Genomic DNA, 13,966 nt, shown 5'->3' with positions numbered 1-13,966 from the left:
GCTGAAGTACAACTTATGTATAAACCATTGAAATAAGCTCTTACTAAGAACTGTGCCATCCCAACAACTATCGATAGCATACTCAACAGTCTATTGGTAGTTTATATTCCTAGACTTGCCTCTTGAGCACAGGCTTCTTTACCATACATAAATGAAGCCAAGTTAATACATCTCCTTCCTGAGATCATGTCTCCAATAAACAAGACCTGGCTACACAGCAAATTCTGCCTTACGTTATTGTTTCTTGATCACAGTGGACTGGATTCTGAGCAGGACAAGGGATGACCATCAATGAGGCATTCAGTGAGTACTTTTCAAACAGCTAGAGGACATTGGTTTTGCTGACAGTGTCGCCCTCCATTCACACTGACATAAAAGCATGGAAGAAAAGGTCACAACACTAGACAAAACTGCCTCAATGACTGGACTGAGCATGAAAAAGAGGAAGATCAAGAGTGAGAATCAGACAGTCCAACAATAACACCATCACACTGGGAGAGGATGAACTGGAAGATGTGGAGCAGTTCACCTACTTGGTAAGTATTATGGGCACAGATGGAGGAAGAGACAAGGTATCAGAGCCAGGATAGGGAAAGCAACAGCTGCATTCAAGACTCTTTGTACGATATGGAGTTCACAAATAACCTCTGCGAAGATGAAACTGGATCTTCAATATAGAATCATAGAACACTAGGACTGGAAGGGACCTCGAGAGGCCATCGAGTCCAGCCCCCTGCCCCAATGGCAAGACCAAGTACTGTCTAAACCACGCCTGATAGACATCTATCTAACCTGTTCTTAAATATTTCCAGCGATGGAGATTCCACAACCTCCCTTGGCAATTTATTCCACTGTTTGACCGCCCTGACAGTTAGGAACTTTTTCCTAATGTCCAACCTAAACCTCCCTTGCTGCAGTTTAAGCCTGTTGCCTCTTGTTCTATCCTCAGAGGCCAAGAAGAACAAGTTTTCTCCTTTCTCCTTATGACTCCCTTTTAGATACCTGAAAACCGCTATCATGTCTCCCCTCAATCTACTCCTTTCCAAACTAAACAAGCCCAATTCCTTCAACCTTTTTTCATAGGTCACATTCTCTAGACCTTTAATCATTCTTGTTGCTCTTTTCTGGACCTCTCTAGTTTCTCCACATCTTTTTTGAAGTGCGGTGCCCAGAACTGGACACAATACTCCAGCTGAGGCCTAACCAGCACAGAGTAGAGCGGGAGAATGACTTCTCGTGTCTTGTTCACAACACACCTGTTAATGAATCTCAGAATTATGTTTCTTTTTTTGCAACAACATCACACTGTTGACTCATGTTTAGCTTGTGGTCCACTATAATCCCTAGATCCCTTTCTGCTGTAGTCGTTCCTAGACAGTCTCTCCCCATTCTGTATGTGTGAAACTGATTGTTCCTTCCTAAGTAGAGCACTTTGCATTTGTCCTTATTAAACTTCATCCTGTTTACCTCAGACCATTTCTCCAATTTATCCAGATCATTTTGAATTATGACCCTATCCTCCAAAGTAGTCAGAACCCTTTGGGAAGAGTGTGCTCTTGTATGGATGCAAGACCTGGCATACTAAGAAGTCTTCAAATCACAAGCTACAGACATTCATAAAAGATGCCTGGGGTATGTCCTTCACATGAAATGGCAAAACTTTGTCACAAATAGGAGCTTTGGAACAGAGCAGGACAAGAACCACTTAACATTCAAATCAAAAGAAGAAAGCGGTGATGGCTAGGTCATGCTTTCAGAAAGGCATCATTTAGCATAGTCCGTCAGGCTCTCAAATGGAACTTACAAGGAAAACATGAAAAAGGAAGACCTCTGATCACATGGAGAAGATCTACTGAGACTGAGGGACAATAACTGGGGTACTCCTGGAGTCAGCTAGAAGCTTTGCCCAGAGACAGAGTGAAGTGGAGGAGACTTGTGGATGACCCAGGCTCTACTCAGAGTATGAAGGTTTAAGAAGAAGATGGAGATCAAAGATTCAGATACTTTTGAACTAGCTTCTTCATCTCATTAAAACACTACCTTCAGTTTTGCATTTCAGAGAGTATAACGACTGCAACACACCAAAACAAAACATGATCAGATTAAATGCTCATAGCGCCATGGTCCAAGATTGCTACCTAAATGGTTATAATAGCAATGACAAAGCACAAGGGACAAGTGTTTACAGTACACTCAGGAGCTACGTCCACACATGTATGCTACATCAAAATAGCTTATTTCGATGTAGTGAAATCAAAATAAGCTATTTCGATGAATAGCGTCTACACGTCCTCCAGGGCTGATGCCGTCGACGTTCAATGTCGACGTTGGGCAGCACCACATCGAAGCAGGCACTGAAGGGGAGCGTCTACACACCAAAGCAGCCCACATCGAAATAAGAGTGCCAGGAACAGCTGCAGACAGGGTCACAGGGCGGACTAGCACTTCCCGGGCAACAGCTAGCCGCTCCCTTAAAGGGCCCCTCCCAGACACACTTGCACTAAACAGCACAAGATCCACAGAGCCGACAACTGGTTGCAGACCCTGTGCATGCAGCATGGATCCCCAGCTGCATCAGCAGCAGCCAGAAGCCATGGGCTAAGGGCTGCTGCACACAGTGACCATAGAGCCCTGCAGGGGCTGGAGAGAGCATCTCTCAACCCCTCAGCTGATGGCCACCATGGCGGACCCCGCTATTTCGATGTTGCAGGATGCGGATCGTCTACATGTGCCCTACTTCGATGTTCAACGTCGAAGTAGGGTGATATTCCCATCTCCTGTTGGGGATAGCGACTTCGACGTCTCGCTGCCTTACGTTGATTTCAACTTTGAAATAACGCTCACCATGTGTAGACGTGGCGGGCGCTATTTTGAAGTTGGCGTGGCTACTTCGAAGTAGCCGGCACGTGTAGACGCGGCTAGGGTGTAAAACAGCACTAGTTAGATGCACATGCTACAGACCCTAATTCTGAAAGCAATCACTTTGCTTGTTTCTGTGTCTTTCAGTCTAACAAACAAATGAAACTGTGGAGTACTTTGGGGCCATTAGGCTGTGTAATCGGTTCTGGATTTATGATAATTCCATAACATCTTTCTCTCACACAGTTGCAATATCTTCCAAGAGCGAATTCCTTTTTCCCCCTTACTAGTGACAATTTAATACAGTAATATTTATCCCACTCTTGCAGCCTTTGAGCTGAAAGAAATTAATTTTAAAGCAATATCTCTGGAGAACTGACAAGGTTTTGCATACACATACCTTAAGCCACATTAAGATGTAAGATCTCTCTCGTGGGAAGAGTAATTAAAAATGCAACAGTCAATAAAAAGTTTATACTGCATGTAGGCCTCAAAAGTTCTGTAAAATATCATCACAGCCAAGGGATTAAAAGAGAGATCTAACTCTTATATTGATTTAAAGGGAAAAAAAGGCATACTTTAAAGTTTGTATTTTACATCTGTCTGAAGGGATGTAGATTAAAGACATGACTCAAGCCAATATACTCTAAACAAATTGTGTGATGCACTTGACATTTATTTCTTTAAACTCTCCCACCTTTCAAAACACTAGAGTGAAATCTGCAAGATCTTTAACAAGAGTTTTACAGCCCTTTCCACAATGAGAATTATATTAACATAAGGAAGGATTTATCCCTTTGAAGGTAATTTCGGAGTTAATAATAGGAGTAGGGTGAAGAGGGAGAAAAGGGCCAAATGGGTGGAATAGGTTACACTGCCAAACTTTTGAGGATTTTGTGGGGAAAAGCTGCAGCTCCATGCTCTTGGAGACTCCCTGGCAGGATGCAATCCTACATTCAATGGTTAAGTTGGACTTCCTGCAGCCAGTTGACTTTATCCCATTTTAAGGGGAAGGGTGACTGGTGGTCTAGTTTGGAGGGGGAGGATTATGCAGGATATCTGTGAGGCTATTCTCCTCACCTACAACCACTGCCCATGGGTTTACCATGCAAGTGGACAGTCCAGGTTCTCGTTCTCTTGGGGCCATTTCTCTGCAATAGAACAAAATTTGAAAGCCACACCTACTCCATTCCAAATCTTTAGGGACTTGTTTAGCTATCACTGGTCAGAACCACTTTGACTGGCTAATGGGCAACTCACGAAGCCCACTGCACTTGATTAGCAGACATAGCGGCTTTGACCATTGCTGTAATTGTCTATAGAACGCATCTTCTGACAGAACAATGCTTCCCATCTCTGTTTTGCGCATCCTCTCAATACATTTTGAAAGGGTGCCATCCTGAATAATGTATCTCCCAGGTAGAAAGAAAGCAATGAGAATGGTGCGGGAAAGGGACACAATGGGGGCTTGGCTAAGAAGTGAATAGGAGCCATAAGCAATGGGACACATGCGGTGTCATGACATGGTTTGAAAACAGGGAGCGATGTTGTGGGGGTGAACGTAGGACTACACAGAATTCCATCTGGTTATGGTGGAAGGTGGGATGGGGAAGAATGTACAGCCACTGCCATGATGAGTGAGAGATGTATAGTGGGAAAGGAGTGAAGGAGGGAGGATGTAGAGCCCCTAGCATTGAGGAAGAACTTTGAAGGAGTGACACCTGGGAGGGACATGGACTTAGAACTCCTGGAATGTGGCAACAAGATGAAACTGGAGGCACACAGAATCCCTTGCATGAGGGAAGGGATGAGGGTGGGGCATGAAATACTTGAAATGCAAATGGATGGGAAGATGGAGTACGTGTTTTGGGGGGGTGAGAACAGAGAAGTTCTAAGAGCCTGGGCATGCCCAGTGAGCTTGGCCTACACAAGCAAAAAAGCATGTGACCCTTTTCACACAGTCATCCATCAACATTCTACTGCAATTATCTGTTGGAGCACCATTTGTTTGTTCTGGATGAAGAAATGGGACCCTCGCTCCTTCTAGAGTTTTTGGGGGTTCCTCAACTGGTGAACAGCTTTCCCATAGTGTGAAGTGCACAAGCATCAAATGCAGAAGGGTGTGTGTCATCCCCTGTACCGTAAGAACAACCAGGATGCGGGTCAAGTACCTCAGCTCACCTTGATGTATGTCAGCTAATGCTATTATTACTTAGTTGGTTTGATTTCTGAACCAGTGAATTAAAGGGCTGTAGTACCAGTTTCATTCAACTAAGAATAATCTTACCAAACTGAGAGATGCTTTACAAACAACAAGCAATCCCAAGGCACCTTAGAGTCTAAGACATTTATTAGGGGCATGAGCTTCTGTGGGCAAAAAACCCACAGGCAGCTTGTTTTTAGCCACTTGACCACAGCAGTAGTGGAGCCTTTCTCTAGAGGGTCTTTAACCACACAGATAAGTTATATTGTCCATACAAAATGCTACTGATTGACTGATTCCTATCATATATTTATTTGTTGTGACATTACCTGGTCAGCAACAGCTCGTGCCAATTTGTCCATTCTGGAGCCTGCTTCTGCAATCTTCTTGGCAGCATTAATGACATCAGATGTATTCTTTAATGGCCCCTTCCCTCTGCAAGGAAAAATATGGTTATACTCCAATCTAATTAAATCATGACACAGTTGTAGTGCCTTAACTCAATATTTGATTATTTATTTTATGAATGCTTTTCTAATTTACCGCAACTTCAACTTGGACTTAACTACTAATTATACTATAGCTTGATTAAGAAATGGGTCTACTATATTTCTTTTCACACACAAAATGCCTCACTAGCCGTTTAATTTGATAGCGCCTTCAGGCACATGAACTATGTTTAATAGTATGTGCATTTTTAAGTGCTCATTAGAAAGACATCCCTGAAGGAATGCAAAACTTTTTTTAAAAATTGTGTTATTCCCAGACCAGTGCTTAACACCAAGGATGTGTCGACACGCGCACGCTACTTCGAAGTAGCGGCACCAACTTCAAAATAGTGCCCATCACGGCTACATGTGTTGGGCGCTATTTCGAAGTTGGAATCGACGTTAGGTGGCGAGATGTCGAAGTCGCTAACCCCATGAGGGGATGGGAATAGCAACCTACTTCGAAGTTGAACGTCGAAGTAGGGCACATGTAGATGATCTGCGTCCCGCACCATCGAAATAGCGGGGTCCGCCATGGCGGCCATCAGCTGAGGGGTTGAGAGACGCTCTCTCTAGCCCCTGCAGGGCTCTATGGTCATGGTGTGCAGCAGCGCTTAGCCCAGGGCTTCTGGCTGCTGCTGCCGCAGCTGGGAATCCATGCTGTATGCACAGGGTCTGCAACCAGTTGTCGGCTCTGTGGATCTTGTGCTGTTTAGTGCAACTGTGTCTGGGAGGGGCCATTTAAGGGAGCAGCTTGCTGTTGAGTCCGCCCTGTGACCCTGTCTGCAGCTGTTCCTGGCACCCTTATTTCGATGTGTGCTACTTTGGCATGTAGACGTTCCCTCGCAGCGCCTATTTCAATGTGGTGCTGCCCAACGTCGAAGTTGAACGTCGACGTTGCCAGCCCTGGAGGACGTGTAGACGTTATTCATCAAAATAGACTATTTCGATGTCGCTACATCAAAATAAGCTATTTCGATGTAGTGTGTACGTGTAGACATAGCCCAAGTCTGCTCAGTCTAGTGCAGAAATGTCACATTAGGAAATTGCTTCCCTTAGATTTCTGTCATAAAGCTGATAAGGTATCTGAGGCATAATTCCATTATATTTAAATCCTGGCTTGATTTTTTTTTAAATTACTACAAGTCTGTCTCTCTTGTTAATCATAAGATGATATAACAAACACACCTTCTTAGAAATAGTGGACCAGCAAATTCTTTTATAGCGATTTTCACCCATATTATGCCAAACTGCTTTACAAAAGAGCTCAGTACAGTAAACCCTCGGGATATGCGTTGAATGCAAATGTCTCACATTAGTGCAATGGGAGGGGGACCCCAGAAGCTCCAGCCAGAGCCAGCAGCCACCGCTACACAGGTGAGAGGGAAGGAGATCCCCCTGTCAAAGGGGAACAGAGCTGCCACAGCCAGCTCTCCCCCTGAGTGCCATCACTGGGGAGGGTCAGGGGGGCTGGGGGAGCCCCTTGTTAACATGATTCACCCCATTAAAAGGCTTCTGGCTGGTGGAGAAAAGCTCCCCCAGCTCAGCCACAGGCAGTAGCTGCCACCACAAGGCGAGGGGGAGGAGATCCCCCATGTCAAAAGGGAACAGAGCTGACACAGTCAGCTCTTCCCTGGACAGCCATCACCAGGAGGAGTCATGGGGGTGAAGGGGAGCCCCCCACTCTCCCCCTCAATGGCACTGAGGGCACCCCAGGCCAGCTGCAATCCCCCTTCACAGGGGGAATCACCTTCCCCGCCCCCACCCCACCTTGGCAGCAGCAGCTGCTGCAGCTGAAGTGGCTCACAGCCAGCCAGCTAGCAGTCTTTTAACACGGGGGTCCCTGTTAACAAGGGGATCCCTGCACCCTGCCTCCTCAGGGGCAGCACCCCAGGCAGAGCTGGCTGAGAGAAGTGCTCTGCCAGCTCTCTTCCCCCTGAATAGGGGGATTCCCTGCTCAGCAGCTGCTGGTGCTGAGCTGGTGTCCCTGCCCCCTTGCCCTCTTGACTTGTGCGAATTTTGAGTTACACCTGATTTTCCAGGAACTTAACTCTCGTGCAAATCGAGGGTCTACTGTATTATGATTCCCACCGTACACATGGGAAACTGAGGTGGTAGTCATAGTAGTAAGCCTCTTCCACTCCTACATCTTGGAGCACAGGCCATTGTGAGAAATGTCTTGCCCATGGTCACCTAGCAGACCAGAACCAGGAACTGTATGCTGGTCTTGTGAATTCCAGTCATTTCAGTGGTGACTGCCTATGCTTTTATGTCAATTATATCAAGAGAGCAACACATCTGGCTTTCACACACTCCAGTAATTGAGGGAGTTATTTAATTTCAACATTGCTGAAGTTGCTGCAGGCAGAGGTGATGCAAAGGGTTGGTTGGATGGGTGGGTTTATTTTTAGTGGATGTTAAAAGAGACTGTGCTGTATCTGGTGTAGACAGAGGCATTAAGGTCCATTTTAACAATTTTTCATTTACTCCAAACATGACAGTGCTTTCACTCTCATTTTCATATTATTTCTAACCTTTTGATGTTACAAACATCCAATTACCAAGCTTTCAGTTGGAAGATCAAGATATTAAAATGTGTGCTGTGTGTTGGAAAGAAGCATTTGTATTCTGGTGCCCTGAACAAGTGACAAAAACATCACCTCTCCCTCCACAAAACTGATGGCGGGGTATGGAGAACTTTTCATGGTGTCAGGAAAGAGAGGTGAGAGATCCAGCCCAAAGAGATTTTTTGTCCCTCACTTGAACAGCATAGGAGGATTTTTCACTCCTCAGCTACGTCTACACTGGGATGCTACATCGAAATAGCTTATTCTGATGTAGCGAAATCGAAATAAGCTATTTCGACGAATAGCATCTACACATCCTCCAGGGCTGGTGCCGTTGATGTTCAACATCGACGTTGGACAGCACTACATTGAAATAGGTGCTGCAGGGGAGCGTCTACACACAAAAGCAGCCCAAATCGAAATAAGGGTGCCAGGAACAGCTGCAGACAGGGTCACAGGGCGGACTAGCACTTCCGGGGCAACAGCTAGCTGCTCCCTTAAAGGGCCCGTCCCAGACACACTCAGCCTGCACAGCACGCGGTCTGCAGAGCCACAAGCATGCACACCCCATGAAGCACCATGGACCCCCAGCAGCAGCAGCAGCAGCCAGAGGCCCACACACCTGTCCCTGGAGGACCAGTGGCTACCCTACTCAGTGCCATGCAGGTGGCAGCTGACCATCTTTTATTTGAGTAAGATGAGCTGCCCCCAGGGGATGAGGAAGCAGCCCCAGACCTTGCTGCCCTCCCAGCCCGCCCCCCCCACCACACATGCCGCCGGCTGTGGAGATACCCCACGAGCACGGACTGGTGGGAGCAGCTGGTGCTCGGTGAGTGGGACAACGACCGCTGGCTCCAGCACTTCCGAACGAGTCGGCAGACATTCCTGGAGCTCTGCCAGTGGCTCACCCCTGCCTTACGGCACCAGGACACCCCCCTGCGACGTGCCCTCACTGTAGAGAAATGGGTCGGCATCGCTGTTTGGAAGCTGGCCACTCGAGACAACTACTGATCCGTAGGGCAGCAGTTCAGCGTGGGCAAGGCAACCGTCGGGGCTGTCCTCATGGAGCTAAGAGGACCCGGGGGGGAGCCCTGGGGGGAGGGCCAGACACATCCTGCACAACCCTCACCAGTGCTCTCTCATGTCCTTTCCCTGCAGGTCATCCGCGCAATCAATGCCCTGCTCCTCCACAGGCTCGTGCGGCTTGGGGACCCGGATGCTGCCATCGTGGGGTTTGCCAGCCTGGGCTTCCCAAATTGCTTTGGGGCTCTAGATGGGACCCATATCCCCATCCGTGACCCGGAGCACAGCGGAGGACACTTCCTCAATAAGAAGCGATACCATTCCGTGGTCCTCCAGGCCTTGGTGGACAGCCGGGGCCACCTATTGGACATTTATGTTGGCTGGCCTGGCAGCACCCACGACGCCTGGGTGTTCAGAAATTCGGGCCTGTGCCGCTGGCTGGAAGCAGGGACCTACATCCCCCAGTGGGAGATTCCTGTGGGGGACACCACCATGCCCCTCTGCCTCGTTGCAGATGAGGCGTACCCCCTCCGGCCCTGGCTCATGCACCACTACACGGGCCATGTCACAGCCAGCCAGGAGCGGTTCAACACACGCTTGAACCATGCGCACCAGGTGGTCGAGCCCATTTTCGGCCGCCTCAAAGGGCGCTGGAGGTGTCTCCTCACCCGCCTGGATGCAGGCCTCACCAACGTCCCCCAGGTTGTGGGCGCATGCAGCGCACTCCACAACCTGGTGGAGAGCAAGGGAGAGGGCTTCTTCCAGGGCTGGGCTGTGGAGGCTGGCAGGGCCGATGTCCAGCCACCCGCTGTCCCCAGTCGCCAGGTCGACCCTGAGGGGATCCGGGTCCGGGAGGCCCTGCGGGCCCATTTTGATCAGGCTGCAGGGTGAACGCTGGCAGGGCCAGCTGTGGATGAGCCACCCACTGCACCGCCCCATCCTCCACAACACTCCCTGCCTCCACGCCCACACCACAGAGAACCCGAGAGCACACCCCCCACACACTTCTGTGCAATAAATGGAATTTTTTTTTGAAACAAAACTGTGTAATGTGTATTAATTATTGAAAGAAGAAGGGGGGAACTATGTACATGGGGGGGCAGGTACTAAACAGGGGTAGAACAAAAACTATTTACAAGGATGGGGTGAATATCTCCAAAGGAAGGGGCCTTGGGGGGCAACGTCCTTGGCCACGCACGCCTATTGTCCTGCGCCTGGTGTGGGGAGGCGCAACCCACGTCTGGGCCAGAGGCCCTGTCGAGGCTGGGTGGGGGCCGGGAGACCCGGCAGATAGGGCCGGGCAGTGTCCGGAGGCCCATGGTCCCCCTCGGCGGCAGGCCCCAGGACAGTGGATGGTGGAGGGACAGCAGGCGGAGTGGCGGGTGGAGCGGCGGGCACAGCGGTTGGGGGGCCAAGTGCCGCGCGATGTCCTGGAAGGGCGAATGAAGGCCCCCCAAGCCTCCTGGTGCCAGGCCAGCGCTTGATCCTGGTGATCGAGCTGCCGCTCCTCCACCTGCAGGTGCTGCTCGGACACCTCCAGCTGACGCTGGAGTGTGGAGAGCAGCTGGGGGTCCATGGATGACTGCAGATGGCTCCGACGCTGTCGGGCTCATCCTGGGGCTGGTCTGTGCTCTGCTGGGGGGCTGGCCTGCTGGGATGGCCCCGGTGGGCTGTCTGGGACCACAGACGCCGCGCTGGTGCTCTCCGGGCCCTCCGATGGTGCAGCTGCAGAACAGAGGGGGGAAGAAGAGTGGAGACAGCTGTTAGTGTGGGCCCTGACCTGTGGCTCTTGTCCCCCCACCCCTCTGCTGCTGGTTCCCCATCCCCGTCCCCCGGAGATGCTGATGATGATGATGGGTGTCCAACCCCCTCCCCCTGGGGGACCCTAGGTTCCGCTCCCCCAATCCCCAGGGAGGGGGCATGGCGCTGTCCTGCTGGGGGGCAGGGGCTGATGGACTCTTCTGAGGGACATGCCACTGCTGTCCTCGGGGCCATGGTCATCTGGGTGTGTGGAGGGCCCTGGTCATGTCTCTTGTCCCCGCCCCTTAACCCCGGGGGTGTGCACCAGTGGGGTACATACCTGACGGTCCACTCCCACGGTTGGGGGACACCCATCAGGCAGACGCCCTGCTGGAGCTGCAGGAGGGGAGGTCAATTTGGAGCTGCCCATCGCTGGAGGACTCCTCCTCCTCCTCTGGTGTCCCATGGGTGGGCTCCTGGGGGGGCCCCTGGGTTGTAGGGCTGGCCTCCGGGGCGGACTCCGTCTCCGGGGCTTGCCGGGGCTCATTGCCCAAGTTGTCAAGGGTGGCCGGGGGGGAGGAGGTGTACCGGGGGCCCAGGATGGCCCTGAGCTCCCTGTAAAAGGGGCAAGCAGTGGGGACGGCCCCAGATCGGCTGTTCGTGTCCCGGGCCAGGCGTAACCCTGCCACAGCTCCTTTACCTTACTCCTGATGTGGTCAGGAGTGCAGGCAGGGTGACCCCGGGCAGCCAGGCCCTCAGCCAGCCGAGCGAACCCATCTGCATTCCGCCTCTTGCTCCCCATTACCTGGAGCACCTCCTCCTCACACCAGAGCCCCAGTGGATCTCGGATCTCGGCCTCTGTCCAGGAGGGGCCCTGCTGCCTCTTCCCCTGCTGGCTGGCAGGCTGGGAGCCCTGGGTCCCCTTGAGGGGGGTACCCTGTGGGTGCTTGGGGGGCTGGCTGGATGCCATGGGTGCTGGGTTGGGGCTGGTGAGGACGTGTAGGCTGGGCATGTGGCTGTGCTGCTGCCTGCACGCGCTCTCAGCTTCCTGCACAGGAAATAAGGGGGCAGGGAGCTTTAAGGGGCTGCTGCACGCAGTAACCATAGAGCTCAGGGGCTGGAGAGAGCGTCTCTCAACCCCTCAGCTGATGGCTGCCATGGAGGTCCCCGCTCTTTCGATGTTGTGGGATGCGGATCGTCTACACGTGCCCTACTTCAACGTTCAGCGTCGAAGTAGGGCGCTATTCCCATCTCCTGATAAGGATAGCGACTTCGACGTCTCTCCGCCTTACATCGATTTCAACTTCGAAATAGCACTCGGCACATGTAGACGTGGTGGACGCTATTTCGAAGTTGACATGGCTATTTCGAAATAGCTGGCTAGTGTAGATGCGGCTCTCTTCTGTGAAAAATGGTCAGAGGGGCTGGCCTTACAGCCATGAAAGATGGCCGTAGAGAGAAGAGAAAGTCATCTATCTAGAAAGGGAGCCCTGAGGCATGATTCTTTTGTCTCAGGAAAAGAAAAAAAAATCCTATAAATTGTGAGGCTTCAGTGGGTTTGGGCTTTTGGTGTGTTTGCCTGTTTGGTTGTTTTTGGTCTTGCCCCAGTGTGGCAAAATATATTCAAAACATAAGCTCTAGAGTGGACTCTGTGGATGATTCACTCCTGATGGCAGGGAATACAGCCCAGCCTAGATAACTAAGTTTAGAAGGGTAGATTTAATCTGTTATTCCTTAACTGTAACCCATATTGACCTGAGAGGACTTTTAATCATGCAGCATGTGCCTTGATACTGAAAGGCTAATGTTGACCAAAGTGAGCCCTGGTCAGAAATCCTAATTTACTACAACTTCATCTTGGATTTAATGACCAAGTAACTATGTCTCATTTGATAGTGCCTTCAAGCACCTGAACTATGCTTAACAGTATGTGCATTTTTAAGTGCTCATTAGGAAGATGTCCCTGAAGGAATGCAAAACGTTCTTGAAATTCTGTTATTCCCATACCAGTGCTTAACATCAAGTCTGCTAAGTCTGGTGCAGAAATGTCACATTAGGAAATCTCTTAGATTTTTGTCATAAAGCTGCTAAGCTACCTGAGGCATAATTGCAAGAATGCGCACCACAAGGATTTAATGCTAGACAACAGGTGCAGGTTTGGTGAATCCTACTACAGGTTGGACCTCCCAGGACTGGTAGCCTCAGGACCACATTGGTCCCGAATGAGAGAATTTTCTGGACCAAGAGTGGTCCCTTGCTGCCAGCTGGTTGGACTGCCTGGCTCTAGTCCTGGCTGTCTAGCACCCTGCTGCTGCTTGCCGCAGGCAGATGGGTTACCTACTGGGCTGTTCCAACTAGCAGGGCTGCTCTGTCCCCCAGCCCTGCCACAGCCCCCTGACCCTCCTGTGGCTGCCATGGCCCTGGGCCCAGCCCTGCCATGGCTGCTGTGGTCCTAGTTGCCACGACCTTGGCTCCCAGCCCTGCCACAGCTGCTGTGGCAGGGTTGGGGTCTTGGGGGAGGGCTGCCGCTCCCCAGTTGTAGGTCCCCAACTCACCAGTTGTGCTCTCCAACTACTGCTATGTTTCCATTCCTTAGCCCGAGCAGCAGGTGCCACCATTCTCCAGTCCCAGTGGCAGAAACTCTCCCATCGCTCCCCACCCACCCCCAGCAGCTCCCTCACCACTGCTAGGTTGCTGATCCCCAGCTCCAGTGGCAGCTCTCCAGCCCCAGTTGTGGCTCTCTGGGTTTCCACTGCCAGCTAGCCCTTGCTCTGGGGCCACCAGGCTCTCTGGTCCAGCACAGATGTTGCCGGACAAGAGAGTACCAGATTTCAGATGTGCAGCCTGTCCTAGGAGAAGAGGATGATGGCAAAAATGCCAACAAGTAAATGGAGGAAAACACAATGCTGCTCAGAAACTTGTTTGATTGTATCTGCAGTGCACTTGGATGTGTGACTGCATTCTACGTAGACACACAAGAGCTAGCTAGATCAAATTACAATAGCTCTGAAACTATGACAGTTTTTTGGACAGCTGAATGAGCTGGCCACTCAAGAGATAGCAAGGATCCAAGGCAGGCTTGCCCC

General features: G+C 50.7%; 1 protein-coding gene across 4 annotated transcripts in view; it reads right to left on the bottom strand.

Moving 5' to 3' along the window:
- Positions 1 to 13,966, bottom strand: part of CTNNA2 (catenin alpha 2) — an 814,165-nt gene that overhangs the window by 47,468 nt on the left and 752,731 nt on the right. For all 4 annotated transcript variants that reach the window (XM_074992255.1, XM_074992258.1, XM_074992256.1 and 1 more), the window contains one exon: positions 5,392 to 5,497. In XM_074992255.1, coding sequence (XP_074848356.1) covers positions 5,392 to 5,497 — 106 coding nt within the window. The remainder of the gene's footprint in view (positions 1 to 5,391; positions 5,498 to 13,966) is intronic.

This window comes from Carettochelys insculpta, chromosome 4 (assembly GCF_033958435.1).
Source record: "Carettochelys insculpta isolate YL-2023 chromosome 4, ASM3395843v1, whole genome shotgun sequence".
NCBI lineage: Eukaryota > Metazoa > Chordata > Testudines > Carettochelyidae > Carettochelys > Carettochelys insculpta.
Note: the sequence above shows the minus strand (reverse complement) of the source record. Positions and strands in the feature narration are given on the sequence as shown.